Raw genomic sequence first — 13,457 nt, 5'->3', positions numbered from 1 at the left:
GCTCCTGGGGGTGTTAGAGAAGTACATAAGAGGCTCCTCGTCCTCTCTCTCCCTGCAGCTCCTGCTGCTTTCTGTTATTCCCTCTCACTTTTTTCTCCTACCTGCCTGTTATGTCTCTTGTGCCCCCCTTCCTCCAGCACAGCACTCCACCATCTCTGTATATCTAGAGCAGAGAGAATACATATGCACCAGCAGCAGACACAATTTTCTACACTCTGGGTCCTAGTGGCGCCCCCACACAGTCTGGCACCTGAAGCAGCCACCTCATTTCACCTCATGGTAAGACCAGCCCCAAACCAAACCCTTGTTACCAACCAAAATGAACGTTTGCAGAAAATGAATGCATTTGCATATTTGCTGTGTATAAAAGGGGCCCACAAGCTTCTGAACACCCCTCATTGAAAATTCTTTCAGTTCTGCAAACATCATTTGGGGAGATTTCCAAAAGCTGGCCTCTGCTTTTGTACCCATGAACTAAAGGTGCAGTAATTGAGGGTGCAAGTTTGTACTTGCATCCATTTGTACCCACAGTTAACGTCATTTGGACAGCTACATAACTGATTTGGAAATGGAAAAAAAGGTAAGATTGATGGCTTGTCTGAAGATATGTAAAGATGGCTCTGTACATGACATTCAAGATTGGTGTGTGAGAATGGGAACCTTTGGTAAACTCTTTGGTCCTAGAAATGAAAAGTTACTAGAATTTCCAACATTTATTGTACAATCAAGGGGAAAATAAATAATTTTTGAAAAGGAATTACAATTATTAGTTTATTTATTTTTACTTTTATTTTAACCTTATGCAAACTCTAAAGAAAATGGCATCCATTCAATGCAAAAACTACACTGAAAAGAGTTTCATTTACTCCTGCCAATTTTGGTGGTTTTCAAATCACATTTATTTAGTGTTTAAATATTTTTTCTTGTTGTTGTGTGAAAGTCCCATACAAACAACAGAGGGAAACTGACTATGCATGGAATACAGTAAAAGTACCTTTACACAAAGTGTTGTCCAGTGCACTGAGTTTGCAAACTGGGGGATGGGGAGGGGAAGAAATATTTTCCCATTCTATGACAGAGAAAATCAGAGGCAGACTTATGGCTCCACTTGTTAATAAGCTTTGACAAAAGAATTATGAATGAGCCCCCCATCCCTCTGACTAAACCCCAGTTTGCCCCTCTTCAATTTTTTTATCAACTTGCCCAGGAAGTATGGCATCCTCACTGCAGTTCTCCACTCTATCAACTTCCTCCACTCTACTTTCTAATGCTCTTATTTCCCTCTCTTTTACACCAGTCAAGAGGCAGACAGAGGAGATGGAAAGAACCAAGACAGCAGATTCATCTTCGGGATCCAAGAGCAGAGGGAGAGTTCAGAAGAGATGGAATATCCCATTCTACACCTTATTCTCCTGTTAAAGGCAAAGCCCTGTGTACCGAAGATGCTGCTTCTCTCACTATCCCTTCTCCTGCTGATGACAAGGAAATCAGAAAGAGTAGGGATGGTACTGTTGGCTCCTTGGTGTCTTTGCCACCCAGGATTCTTTGGTGAACCAAGCTTAGACTCTGTTTAACCTTCCTGCCTAAAATTAAGTGCCAGGAAATTGAAAGGAGCTGTTTCATAGCTGAGTATCTCTTCACAAAGGTTGCAGATTGCCTGATTAGAAGCAGAACTTTGACCTATTCCTGTACAGAAGCTCTTCACTAGATGACCACTAGAAGAGGTATGAACAATTGTTTCTGCTTATTGCAAAACATCTTGACTGGATTAAAAAGTAGCTATATTTACCAACTGTCCCAACTCTTTCTGTTGCAGGACAGCAGGAAGAGTCTATGACAAATACAATTAATGGTGAGTAGTTTTCCTTTTTATCTTCCAGTCTTAATAATCTTGTACCGATAGTTGCTAAACATTTCCAGATTTTTTTTTAATTTTCCAAAGCAGTTTTAATTAATAACAATTCACTATAGACACTTTAAAAACTGTATTCCTCTTTTTAAAATCATTTTTAGAACTAGGGCCCTCATCCTCATCCCAAAGAAGTTAATGAGAGTAGAATCTAGCCTGAAAAGAACTTTAGGCTGTCAAAAAACCCTACATTTACTAGCGAATCCAGCCTGACTCTGGCATTGTAGCGTGATCCTAGACCTTTGTGATTTTTCAAATTGCCAGCATTGCACAGAACAAGGAAACTATCTCAGTCACTAACATGGATTTGTACTGGCATAATTTTGAGGATCACTTGTAATACAATACTACCATCTAATTGTAAATAGCTAACTATAGGCACAATGTGCACAATGAGCTTTAATTAAGGGTGCAGTAGTAGTCTTAACTCGGTGTGCCCTTGCTTTTGATATAGTTAAATGCATTTTGTTTAATCATATGGAAATATGTTTGTTGCAGATACTGGAATTTAAGTGTTCTGACTTTGTTTTAGCGCAAGCAAAGCAATAATATAAAAGAGAATATTTGGAACGTTTAAATTATGGCATGTCCTGTTTTTTCTGCTTATATTTATTACGTAGTTCAGAGACAAAGTTTGCAGAAGTTTATCCTCATATTAAAAAAATTATCCTACAAAGATAAAATTAACCAAAATTTAAGTTCTACATTCTTACATTTCTAAAACATACAGTTGAGACATTTAACATTGCCAGTTTAATTTTTTTCAGCACATTAAAAGGATCACGTCATACGATTATTCAGGCATATTAGGGTACATGAGAACCAATACAGTGATTGCCATTGAAAAAGCCAACATTTTCCAAGAATTACATATGTCAGTATGAGAGAGACTGCAGTTATTTCCTAGTTTACATGTGCTGAAATACTGGGCACCTGCGGTACCATCACTTTTTGTACAGTTAACACAACTGAAAGCCCTTTAATCATCTTTGGATGCAGAGCAGATATTACTTCCATAAAATATATGCAATATCTACAGTTTAAAACAATTTAAGGGACTTTTAACTTCAATTTTATATGCTCCTGACTTGCTAATTTTGACTTGTTAAATTCATATTCATATACAGAGGTCCAAATTCAGCCCTCACTTATAACAGCTGACTTCACTCTACTAGAAGACACTCCACCTTGCATTTGGCCCCCACACCAGAACTATGTTATCATGCCTATATTTAAGGAAGAGGAAGCTGCTTTGCTTTTCTGAAATGATCTGTTTCTAATCATACCCTGCTTTCATACTAGTCCCATTTAATTGTGTGTGTGGGCATGCGCATGCATGTGTGTAAGAGTAGTAGTGTGAATGAACTCACGTGAAGGAAGTGGGATCTGACATTTAATCAGTCGAACTAAGTGAGAAATGTACATTGTATGCACTTTGTTCCTTATTTTATTCTTTTCTGGCAATTGGGATGCACAGCATTTTGTACTTTATTTTTAGTTTTTCACTCCATGTTCTGTGGAGTAGTTGCAATTCTTCATGTTCATGATAAAGAATCACAGATCACCTATTTTAATACTCCTGAACAAGGACCAGGGCAAAAAAATGGTGACATAGATTTTGATCAGCGGGCAAATTCACCACTGGTGTAACTCAGTAGACTTATGCCTGCCGTGCCAGTGATGAATTAGGGTCAGAGGCCCAAATCCTGAGCTGCCATAAATCAGTTTAGTTGCACTGATGTCCATGGAGCTATGCTGATTTTCATCAGCTGAGGATTGGGGCCAGAATCTTCAGTGGAATTCCATTCAAAATCCATCAAAACTATTACATAATCAGCTGAAGGGGCTTCTGTTAAATTACTAGCAGCAGGGGAATCTCTCTGCATAGCAAAGGCTGAGCGGCATCTTGCCTCCACAGTTCTTTCAACTTGGGAGCAAAGACCAGACTGAACATAGAAATTGAGGCTTCCCACGTTGGTAGTGCAGAATGCAACCAATAAATTATTCATAGCTAATGCTTATCTTGTTCCTTTGAAAAATCTTATACAGTTGATATTTATCTAATAATTGCATAAAACATCTGTGAATGAGGGAGTAGAAACTAAACTGATTGGTTCCACCTAACCAATGCATCTTTCAATTACCTGTTTGAGCAAAGGAATGACTCTGGTAAGTTTTCAAATAGGTGTGGAATCTGTGACATATAATAATTAAGAAAGATGTCTGATACCAACCCCCCTCTTTATTAATTAATCTATCAAAATATGTATCCGTGCAAAATATCAGTTTTGAAACAACATAAAAACTGTGGGAATCCATGTTCAAAAAAACAAAAAAAGATTTCCAAAGTCAAACAAAAAGTTTTTAATACTGTATTCTTAGCAAGAACATTTTAACAAAGAATGTGTACTTTAACTTAATATGGTACAACAGAGAAACCATACTTAAAAGTTTCCATTATCTAACACTCTACTGCATATTCATTTTTTTATCTTAAAAGACCAAAAGCCAAGCTGAACTGAGCATAAAAAAGCATCAATTATAATCCTCATATTATGTCAGCTATTGGGGTTTAGCTCACACTCTTGAATTGGTCATCTAATGAAAGGACAATTTTTACATCATTGTTTTAAAAAATGTACACACATTTTTCTTTAAAACGTAATATATTGAGTATCAGCTTCAGTAAACAAAGCTTAATTTATAAACACAATTGAAACAGCTCTATGCTGAACAGTTTCAGTGATAAACTGGACTTGTATGATGTACAGCCAGTGAGGACATTTGCGGCTTAATAAAATCATTGTGCCATTGCTATACAGTAATCACTACCTCCTTTAAAAAAAAAGTTAGTTCTTTTGGGGAATAATTCCTTTATGTGCTTAAAAATACTACAACTTCTTTCTATCTTCTGGGACCTAAAAATGATCAGTTGCAACAGGCTTGGTTTGGTATGGTAAGCTTGTAAAAAGTCTCAGTATATCTTAATGACAATACGGCAGTTTTCGATGCAGCAACAGTAAATTGCTTGAAATTGTCCTTCAAGTTTCATGCTACAAATCCTTCACACAGTACTGAAGGCATCAAAGGTTGGAAGGGATGTCTTTCATGTACTATATAGTCTTCAAATAGTGATCATTATATATTTTTCAACAATAGCTTCCTTCAGTACATAATAGTAGGTTTGACATATGTTCTGTTTTCTGAAAAAAATAAAAAGTTGGTTACATAGTGATTTATATATTTTATAAATGAAACATTTAGGGTTCTTTAACCATGCAGTTTAAATTATCTGATGTGTAAGTGACAGCTCTTGGTTCAAGTGAGTGTCTTTTACCTCTGGAAAACAGGTGCCCATGTACTTTGGTGATTGGGGTCTTATAAGTAACTAGAGATATAGACTCTTATGTATGTCACAGTTGGAAATAAGCTTAGTATCCAAGCAGATCCACCTATTTGGTTCATTGACTATCCTCCTATATATGGTATGAGTTGTAGACTTTCAAATTGGTTTACAAATGCTTGTAATCCCAGCTATCTCTCATTATAAACAAACATAGTAGAGGCTGGACATTAAATATTTAAAATATCCACTGCCATGTATCACCTCAGCTCCTATTGCCATCTGCTGCCCCATCTGACATCTGCCATCCTTTCCATCCTTTAGTCTGAAACCAGCTCCCTCCTATAAGCCCATCACAGCCCCAGACTCACCCCATCCCCAGTATATCCTCACTTGCTAAATTCCACTTATGACCCCTTTCAGTCAAACCCAGCCCTGATCCTCGAGTCATGATCCCTTCTCCCCCCACAGTGTAACTCCCTCTTCATGGCAGCTGTGAGTATCTGGGTTTGGATTGTGCATCCCCTGAAAACTGGTAGCTGCTATCAATGACTTGACAAATCCCCAAAAGTTGGATTTAATCATATCTCTAATTTTTACCCCCCATAGGACAATTTTTAAACCAAAGGGGGAATAGTTTTAGTTCTGAACTTAAAAGTCCACTCCATGGCCAAATTCCACACTGACAGTCTGACAGCATTGTGTTGCAAGGGATCTGCAAGGCAGATTTTGGTCCTACACATTTTAAAAAAATGGAGTATTGAGAACAATGTTCCTCTTCCCCTCCAAATCCTGACTGACTTACCCCCTCTTTGTACCTCACACTGATGGGACAGATTCTTATCTCTGCACTACAGCAGGCTGGCTGCTTTGTAAATCCATTGAAATCAGACACATTGTAGAACCTGGTATGCTTCTAGTGAGACCAAATATGGTTATGGCAAAGAAGAGAAAAGCCATTGTTCCCTTATTTATAAAATCCTTAAAACTTAAATGACAGTTTTTCCTCCCGCCACAACCTTTAAAAAAAATTAACTTCTGTTTCAGAGGGTAGAACCATGACGTACTTAATGCAGTGTTCAGAGTACCACAGAAATTAATGTAGTTTATATTGTGCAGAGTAAAATGTGGCTATTACAGACCCAACAAAGCCTTCTGCAAAGCAGTGCTATTGAAGAATAAAACTACACTGAAAATCAACATGGTAACAGCAGTAAATCAATATGTGTTCCTTAGAAAAATGGTGTTTCACTCAGAACACCCCCCACACACACACACGTCATTTAATTATTGTCTTTATTTGAAGAGATAAACAGAAATCCACCCACACACATCATAAAAAATTTGCTTGGGTACAGAGCCTATCATGTGTGATCTTCAGATTCAGCAGCTTTAAGCCCAAAGACAAATAAATGTTAAAATACCCTCAGAAAGCCAAAGTAATATGAATCCATATTCCTATCCAATAAACACTGAATCAACAATTCATACAGCTAAACCTACTAGTTCTGATTCTGAAGATGGTAGCAAAATGATAATCTTGAGTAGCATTCTGTATAATGTTGACAAGTATCCCATTACTGTTTTACATATGCCAATACTGAATACTCATAAGGAAAGAACCAGTATTGACCCACTAACTGACACAGATCCTTGGAGCAATCTCAAAGTTTGCCACATTTCAATTTCAAAATGCATTTCAGCTATAATATGAGTGATTTATCATTTAGCAGTAGCTGTCAAAGTAAGCTCCTAGATAAAACAAAAACATCTGGAACCATAAACAGAGGAGAGCAGTAGCTGAATTTTAATCCAAATCTGACATGCTCACTTCATTAGGAACGGGAAACAGCTAATTAGTAATTGAATGTTTCATGTTTTTAAGAGGGCTCCTACTCTCCAAGCAGAGATGAGCTAATATATATTTTGGATGTAAACAAGAATAAAGATCAAGAAGAGACAGGGAAAAACATCTCCCAAGGAATGTCTGAGAGTCAGGGAACTTCAGCAAGAATTAAAGAAATGATAGCTGTTTTAGTCTGTATCAGCAAAAAAAAAAAAAAAAAAAAGAGGAGTCCTTGTGGCACCTTAGAGACTAACAAATTTATTTGGGCATAAGCTTTTGTGGCTAAAACACACTTCATCAGATGCATGGAGTGAAAAATACAGTAAGCAGTATATATAAACAGCACATGAAAAGATGGGAGTTGCCTTACCAAGTGGGTGAGTCAGTGGCCTTGTTAGCACAGACCCCCCCAATTGTAAGGCAACTCTCATCTTTTCATGTGCTGTAATATATACATTGCTTACTGTATTTTTCACGCCATGCATCTGATGAAGTGTGTTTTAGCTCACGAAAGCTTATGCTCAAATAAATTTGTTATTCTCTAAGGTGCCACAAGGACTCCTCGTTGTTTTTGCTGATAACATTTAGTGTCTTATGATTTATAGGAGAAAGTTTGGGGAGTGAGGCAGACGACATATACATCTGTGGCTTTTTTAAAAGCAGATTCACAAGAGTTCCTCACACAGCAGGCTGTAGATTATGTCTCTTATTTTAATGTTGTACTTTTAACTAATGGATTGGTACTCATCTGGACCTATTGACATAGCAGATATTGATTGTCCTTGAAAATCATAGAAATGCCTTCAAAAGGGCCCTAGTTAAGTCCCAAAGGCTTAGCTCATAGTGTATATGTGGGAGACCTGATTCAGTAACACAAAAGCTCTGTAATCTGTAAGGAGGTGGCTTCCTTCATAGTCCCCAAAAGAAAGATTTTCAAAGGAATGTAGGTGCCTAAAGATGCAAATATGCACTTTTGTAAATTCCACTAGGAATTTGGTGCCTAAGGCTCATTGACTTTCATTTGAGTTAGACACCTAACTCACTTTAGTGTAGGGCTACTCTACAGCCATCTGTATGTCAGTCAGGGTAAGACTGAAGACATGTGATACCTGTGCCAGTGGAAGGTCCTAGTGTAGTTGCAATTATACTGGCAAAACTCTGCTTTTTCCAGTCTAGTGTGTTTGTCTCATGGTGGATGGTTTGCTGATATCGTTACATCCACACTGGGAGTACTTTGCGGGTATAGTGTACCAGTATTCCTATTCCAGTAAGACCTGTTCTTAGACACTCTTGAAAAATCCCAAGAGACACTGATCTGCAGCTTTAGGCCCCTGAATACCTTTTGTTTATCTGTCCGCAAGTGCACATAGCATTCAGAGAGCACATTCACAGGGTTGGGTTTATATGGAGAGCTGGCTGAATACTGGCTTTTCAGTTAACACGGAATTCCAAAAAAATAAAAATAATAATGCATTTTGGATGAACCTGAGAATAAAATGTTTAATTTTATTTTAATTTCACTAGTTTCAGGTCAAACAAAACATTTTATTTGACCTGAACCAAAATGTTTTCTTTTGGTTTTTGACTTTTTTTTTTTTTTTAATGGTTTAAATTTTTATGTGGCAAAAGGATAGTAATCCAGTCTGAGACACTGCCTCAGGGCAAAAGTTACTTTGTTGAGGGGGAGAGGACATGAAAGATGTCATGAAAGAGTTCCTTCTTCTCACTATAAACAAATTAAACAGAAAGCCTTTGTTGTGACATGAGACAGGCTGAAGGGTATCCAAGGATTCGTATACTTTTACAAATACAGAAGCATTTCAAAGAGATTTTTGTGGCTGTTTTTTTAAAGTTTCACAAGCCATTCAACAGTGACTTATACAAAATGGACTGAAATGTCTTTTGGTCAGCTAGTCAGTAACTGGAACAACGACGCACTAAACCAACCCAGTTAGGAAAATTTGGTTTAAAAATGGCTACAATTTTTATATAGCCATCTCAATAGGAAAAAGAATAGAATTGTGTTTTAAAATTTCTTAAACTAGCTCCAATTTTGCAACTGTTGTAAATTTGAAAAATAGGTACACTTGGAAGAAAAACATTTTGCTGTGAACAGTTCAGCTAGTTCTCCTCACATAGGGAACGGGAGAGGCTGTGCGTAAAAGCACTCCAAATTACACTGGTCTACAATTTTTGAGAAGTCGTCTGCTTCAGAGATAAAATGTGCTAATTATTATGTATTTTGATGTGCTGAATTCAAATATGGCAATTAAAACAACTGATTGGCTACTGTTTCTAAGATATTTAAGTTTTTACATTTTATGTCTATGTATATTGTGTAGATAGTAGAGTTTTTAATAATAAATTGTAAACCTAGGTCTTTTAATGTGTTTATGGTTGCTTTACATGATAATATTTCACCTGTCCTGTTTATGTAACACTTTAAAAATAAATATAAATAAAATTTATTATGAAACAAAAGGCAAAAAATTATTATGTACATAGTTTAGTCCTATTCAGTGTCTACTCGGTGCTTCTTGGCTTGTCTCTTGTATTCATTAAATGGAGCATCTCTTGTCACTGTCCAGCAATAGTCTGCAAGCATTGATGGGCTCCATTTGCCCTGATAGCGTTTCTCCATTGTTGCAATGTCCTGGTGAAATCGCTCGCTGCTCCGCAGTTTGGTGGAAAAAAATCTAGATGAGAGTGCAAAAAATGTATCTTTAGTGACATGTTGCAACCAAGGCTTTTGTATACCTTGAGGAGGTTTTCCACCAACAACCTGTAGTTGTCTGCCTTGTTGTTTCCGAGAAAATTTATTGCCACTAACTGGAAGGCTTTTCATGCCGTCTTTTCCTTGCCACGCAGTGCATAGTCAAATGCATCATCTTGAAGAAGTTCACGAATCTGAGGACCAACAAAGACACCTTCCTTTATCTTAGCTTCAATTAACCTTGGAAATTTTCCACGGAGGTACTTGAAAGCTGCTTGTGTTTTGTCAATGGCCTTGACAAAGTTCTTCATCAGACCCAGCTTGATGTGTAAGGGTGGTAACAAAATCTTCCTTGATTCAACAAGGTGGATGCTGAACACTTTTTCTCCCAGGCTCCAATGACTCTCGGAGTGGCCAATCTTTCTTGATGTAGTGGGAATCTCTTGCACAACTATCCCATTCACAGAGAAAACAGCAGTACTTTGTGTATCCAGTCTGCAGACCAAGCAAGAGAGCAACAACCTTCAAATGGCCACAAAGCTGCCACTGATGTTGGTCATAGTTTATGCACCTCAAAAGTTGTTTCATGTTGTCATAGGTTTCCTTCATATGGACTGCATGACCAACTGGAATTGTTGGCAAAACATTGCCATTATGCAGTAAAACAGCTTTAAGACTCGTCTTCGATGACTCAATGAACAGTCTCCACTCATCTGGATCGTGAACGATGTTGAGGGCTGCCATCACACCATCGATGTTGTTGCAGGCTACAAGATCACCTTCCATGAAGAAGAATGGGACAAGATCCTTTTGACGATCACGGAACATGGAAACCCCAACATCACCTGCCAGGAGATTCCACTGCTGTAGTCTGGAGCCCAAGAGCTCTGCCTTACTCTTGGGTAGTTCCAAATCCCTGACAAAGTCATTCAGTTCACCTTGTGTTAGGAGGTGTGGTTCAGAGGAGGAGGATGGGAGAAAATGTGGGTCCTGTGACATTGATGGTTCAGGACCAGAAGTTTCATCCTCTTCCGCGTCTGACTCAAGTGAGAATGATTCTGGTGCATCAAGAACCAGCAGTCTTTCTCCGTGGGGTACTGGGCATATAGCTGATGGAATGTTTGGATAATGCCCAGTCCACTTTTTCTTCTTTGACACACCTTTCCCAACTGGAGGCACCATGCAGAAGTAACAATTGCTGGTCTGATCTGTTGGCTCTCTCCAAATCATTGGCACTGCAAAAGGCATTGATTTCCTTTTCCTGTTCAACCACTGGCGAAGATTTGTTGCACAAGTGTTGCAGCATATGTGTCAGGCCCACCTCTTGTCCTGATCTCCAATTTTGCAGCCAAAATAAAGGTGATAGGCTTTCTTAACCATAGTGGTTATACTGCGCTTTTGTGATGCAAAAGTCACTTCACCACAAACATAGCAGAAGTTATCTGCACTGTTCACACAAGTATGAGGCATCTCTGCTCACTTTGGCTAAACAGAAATGTGTCCCTTTGCAAAATCAAACACTGACAAATAAGAGAGCACGACACTGTATGATTTCTAGAGCTGATATAGGGCAATTTGTTCAGCAGAGTGATGTAAGCTTCGTTATGATTGCATCATCCGTGACTTCTAGGAATAACATGATGCAATTCATATCATGTATGACGCAATACCAGCTTCAAATTGCATCATTCATTGTTGTGCCTAAAAAGCAAGTACTGTCCAAACCCAGTCATAGATTTATTCATAGATCCAGTCAAAGATGTATTTTAGTCGTTTCTGGTTTAAATTGAGATCCCTTCCCTTTATAACTCACTTATCCTCCGCCATTCCCAAGTCAAGGGTTGTATATACTGACCCAATAGCATACCTTGAAAACTAGAGCCAATCAACAATTTTAAGCATCATTTTCTTTCTCAGTGACCCAGAATTAGTAAAGTTTGACTACATTTATTTCAGAAGCATTTTGGCTGTAGAGCAGTGTTATTAGTCAGTATGTAATTACCTAGCTGTACTAATTTGCACTCCTCTGCAGTGCATGCTGGGTGAAATTCACCCTATGCAAAGGGCTAGTACAGGGGCTATGCACTCTTTAAGTTCCACATAAATGTTAGTGTGTGGTTTCAGTGGCGCTTAAGTGAAACCTGGGCCTTGTATTGGCCCTTTGCACAGTGTTGAATTTCACCCTGAGAGATTCTGTGACAAAAGGCACTAGGCAAAGTGCTAAATATACACTTCGCTTAATCTGGACACATTTAACTGGAAAACCTGCTTTTTTCAGGACATCTTTTAGGGAAGCTGTAGCAGCAACTGCTGCTCAGTGTTGAGACTAATTCCATTTCACTGGTTTAAGGTGTTCTACCTAACCTAAAGCACTTCTGTTGAGGCCTAGTTCTGTGGACATCTTAAATGCAGTATATTTCTTGATTTTATTCTTGGTAAAAGTTAATAACTCTATTATAAATAGTTAAAATTTGAGGGTTGGCAGTGATTACGTAACTTGCATTGAGGGCAATATTGTCTAGTGGTCTGGATTTTAATGCTGAAACTGGCTTGCTATTTAAATTTTGGCACTAAATTCTCTAAGCTTCAGTTTTCCAATCTGTTAAATGGAAGCAAAGCCATTACTTCACTTCATAGGAGTATTCTGAGGCAAAATTAAGTAGCATTCGCACAGTGTGCTCTTAAAAACAAACAGTGAGGACTAGAATTAGACCTCCTCATTCCCAGTCATTCTTCTAGATCTGGGGCTGTCAGGTTTTTTTGTTTTTGTTTTTACACATTACAGGTCTATTTACCACACAAGGTTGAGAATCCCCGTTCTAGCATATTTGCAAGTATACCACCGGTCGGTATGTGGAGTTTATATTCCAATACCAACACTTCATTCAGAACTGGCATTCCCTTAATGACTTTGGTGAAGCTTAGTGCTTGTAAATGTGAATCTGAATATGGAGGCTCTGGCATATTATGGCCATCCTGTGTCTACAAGGTTCTGTTTGGCAATATACAGATAATGAGTAATTTAAATATTTCTTGTTTCAAGAGCACTTATCAGACATCAGAAACAATTCTGTATTACTAGTTGTGCTAGTATGGCATTCTCTAATTCCACACAACCCCCACCTACAAGAAGTTAAAGTTTTAAAAGCATCCTTGATGCAATTTGTGGGAGAAAGGCAATGAAACATGGACAAAAATTCATAGTACCGCAGAATATTCAGTATCTCTTCCCCGTAGCCAACTGCAACCCACATACCCTTTTATAGCATTTTATGGTATTATATAGTCAAGATTTGAATAAATCTGTGTTCAATAAATGTATTCTTTTATTAGGTTTATCCCTTAATCAAATATTCATTTATGTGGGCTTCATTCTATTAAAAAATGAAATTATACAAAGGTGAACAAATCTGTAGAGGTACAGTAGTTTAAAGCTTAATCTCATTCTCTAGGGGAAATATTGACAATATAAAAAGTGCATAAATGATATTCTGTAACACTGAAAAATGCTTATGAGCCCCCTGTGCATGTTATACTGTTTTACAACCTACAGTGAAATGCATGACTCGCTTAATAAGCAAGACCTTTAGAAAGCTTCCCCACACCTCCTGCAATGTATAACATAAGTAAAGATCTCACAGTTTCT

The 13,457-nt window shown here is 37.9% G+C and overlaps 1 protein-coding gene across 5 annotated transcripts in view; it reads right to left on the bottom strand.

Annotated features, from left to right (window-relative positions):
• Positions 1 to 2,628: 2,628 nt before the first annotated feature.
• Positions 2,629 to 13,457, bottom strand: part of DACH2 (dachshund family transcription factor 2) — a 487,625-nt gene continuing 476,796 nt past the window's right edge. For all 5 annotated transcript variants that reach the window (XM_054038771.1, XM_054038772.1, XM_054038776.1 and 2 more), the window contains one exon: positions 2,629 to 5,112. In XM_054038771.1, the coding sequence (XP_053894746.1) occupies positions 5,075 to 5,112 (38 nt within the window). In that variant the 3' untranslated portion in view covers positions 2,629 to 5,074. The remainder of the gene's footprint in view (positions 5,113 to 13,457) is intronic.

Source organism: Malaclemys terrapin, chromosome 9 (genome assembly GCF_027887155.1).
Source record: "Malaclemys terrapin pileata isolate rMalTer1 chromosome 9, rMalTer1.hap1, whole genome shotgun sequence".
NCBI classification, from domain to species: domain Eukaryota; kingdom Metazoa; phylum Chordata; order Testudines; family Emydidae; genus Malaclemys; species Malaclemys terrapin.
Note: the sequence above shows the minus strand (reverse complement) of the source record. Positions and strands in the feature narration are given on the sequence as shown.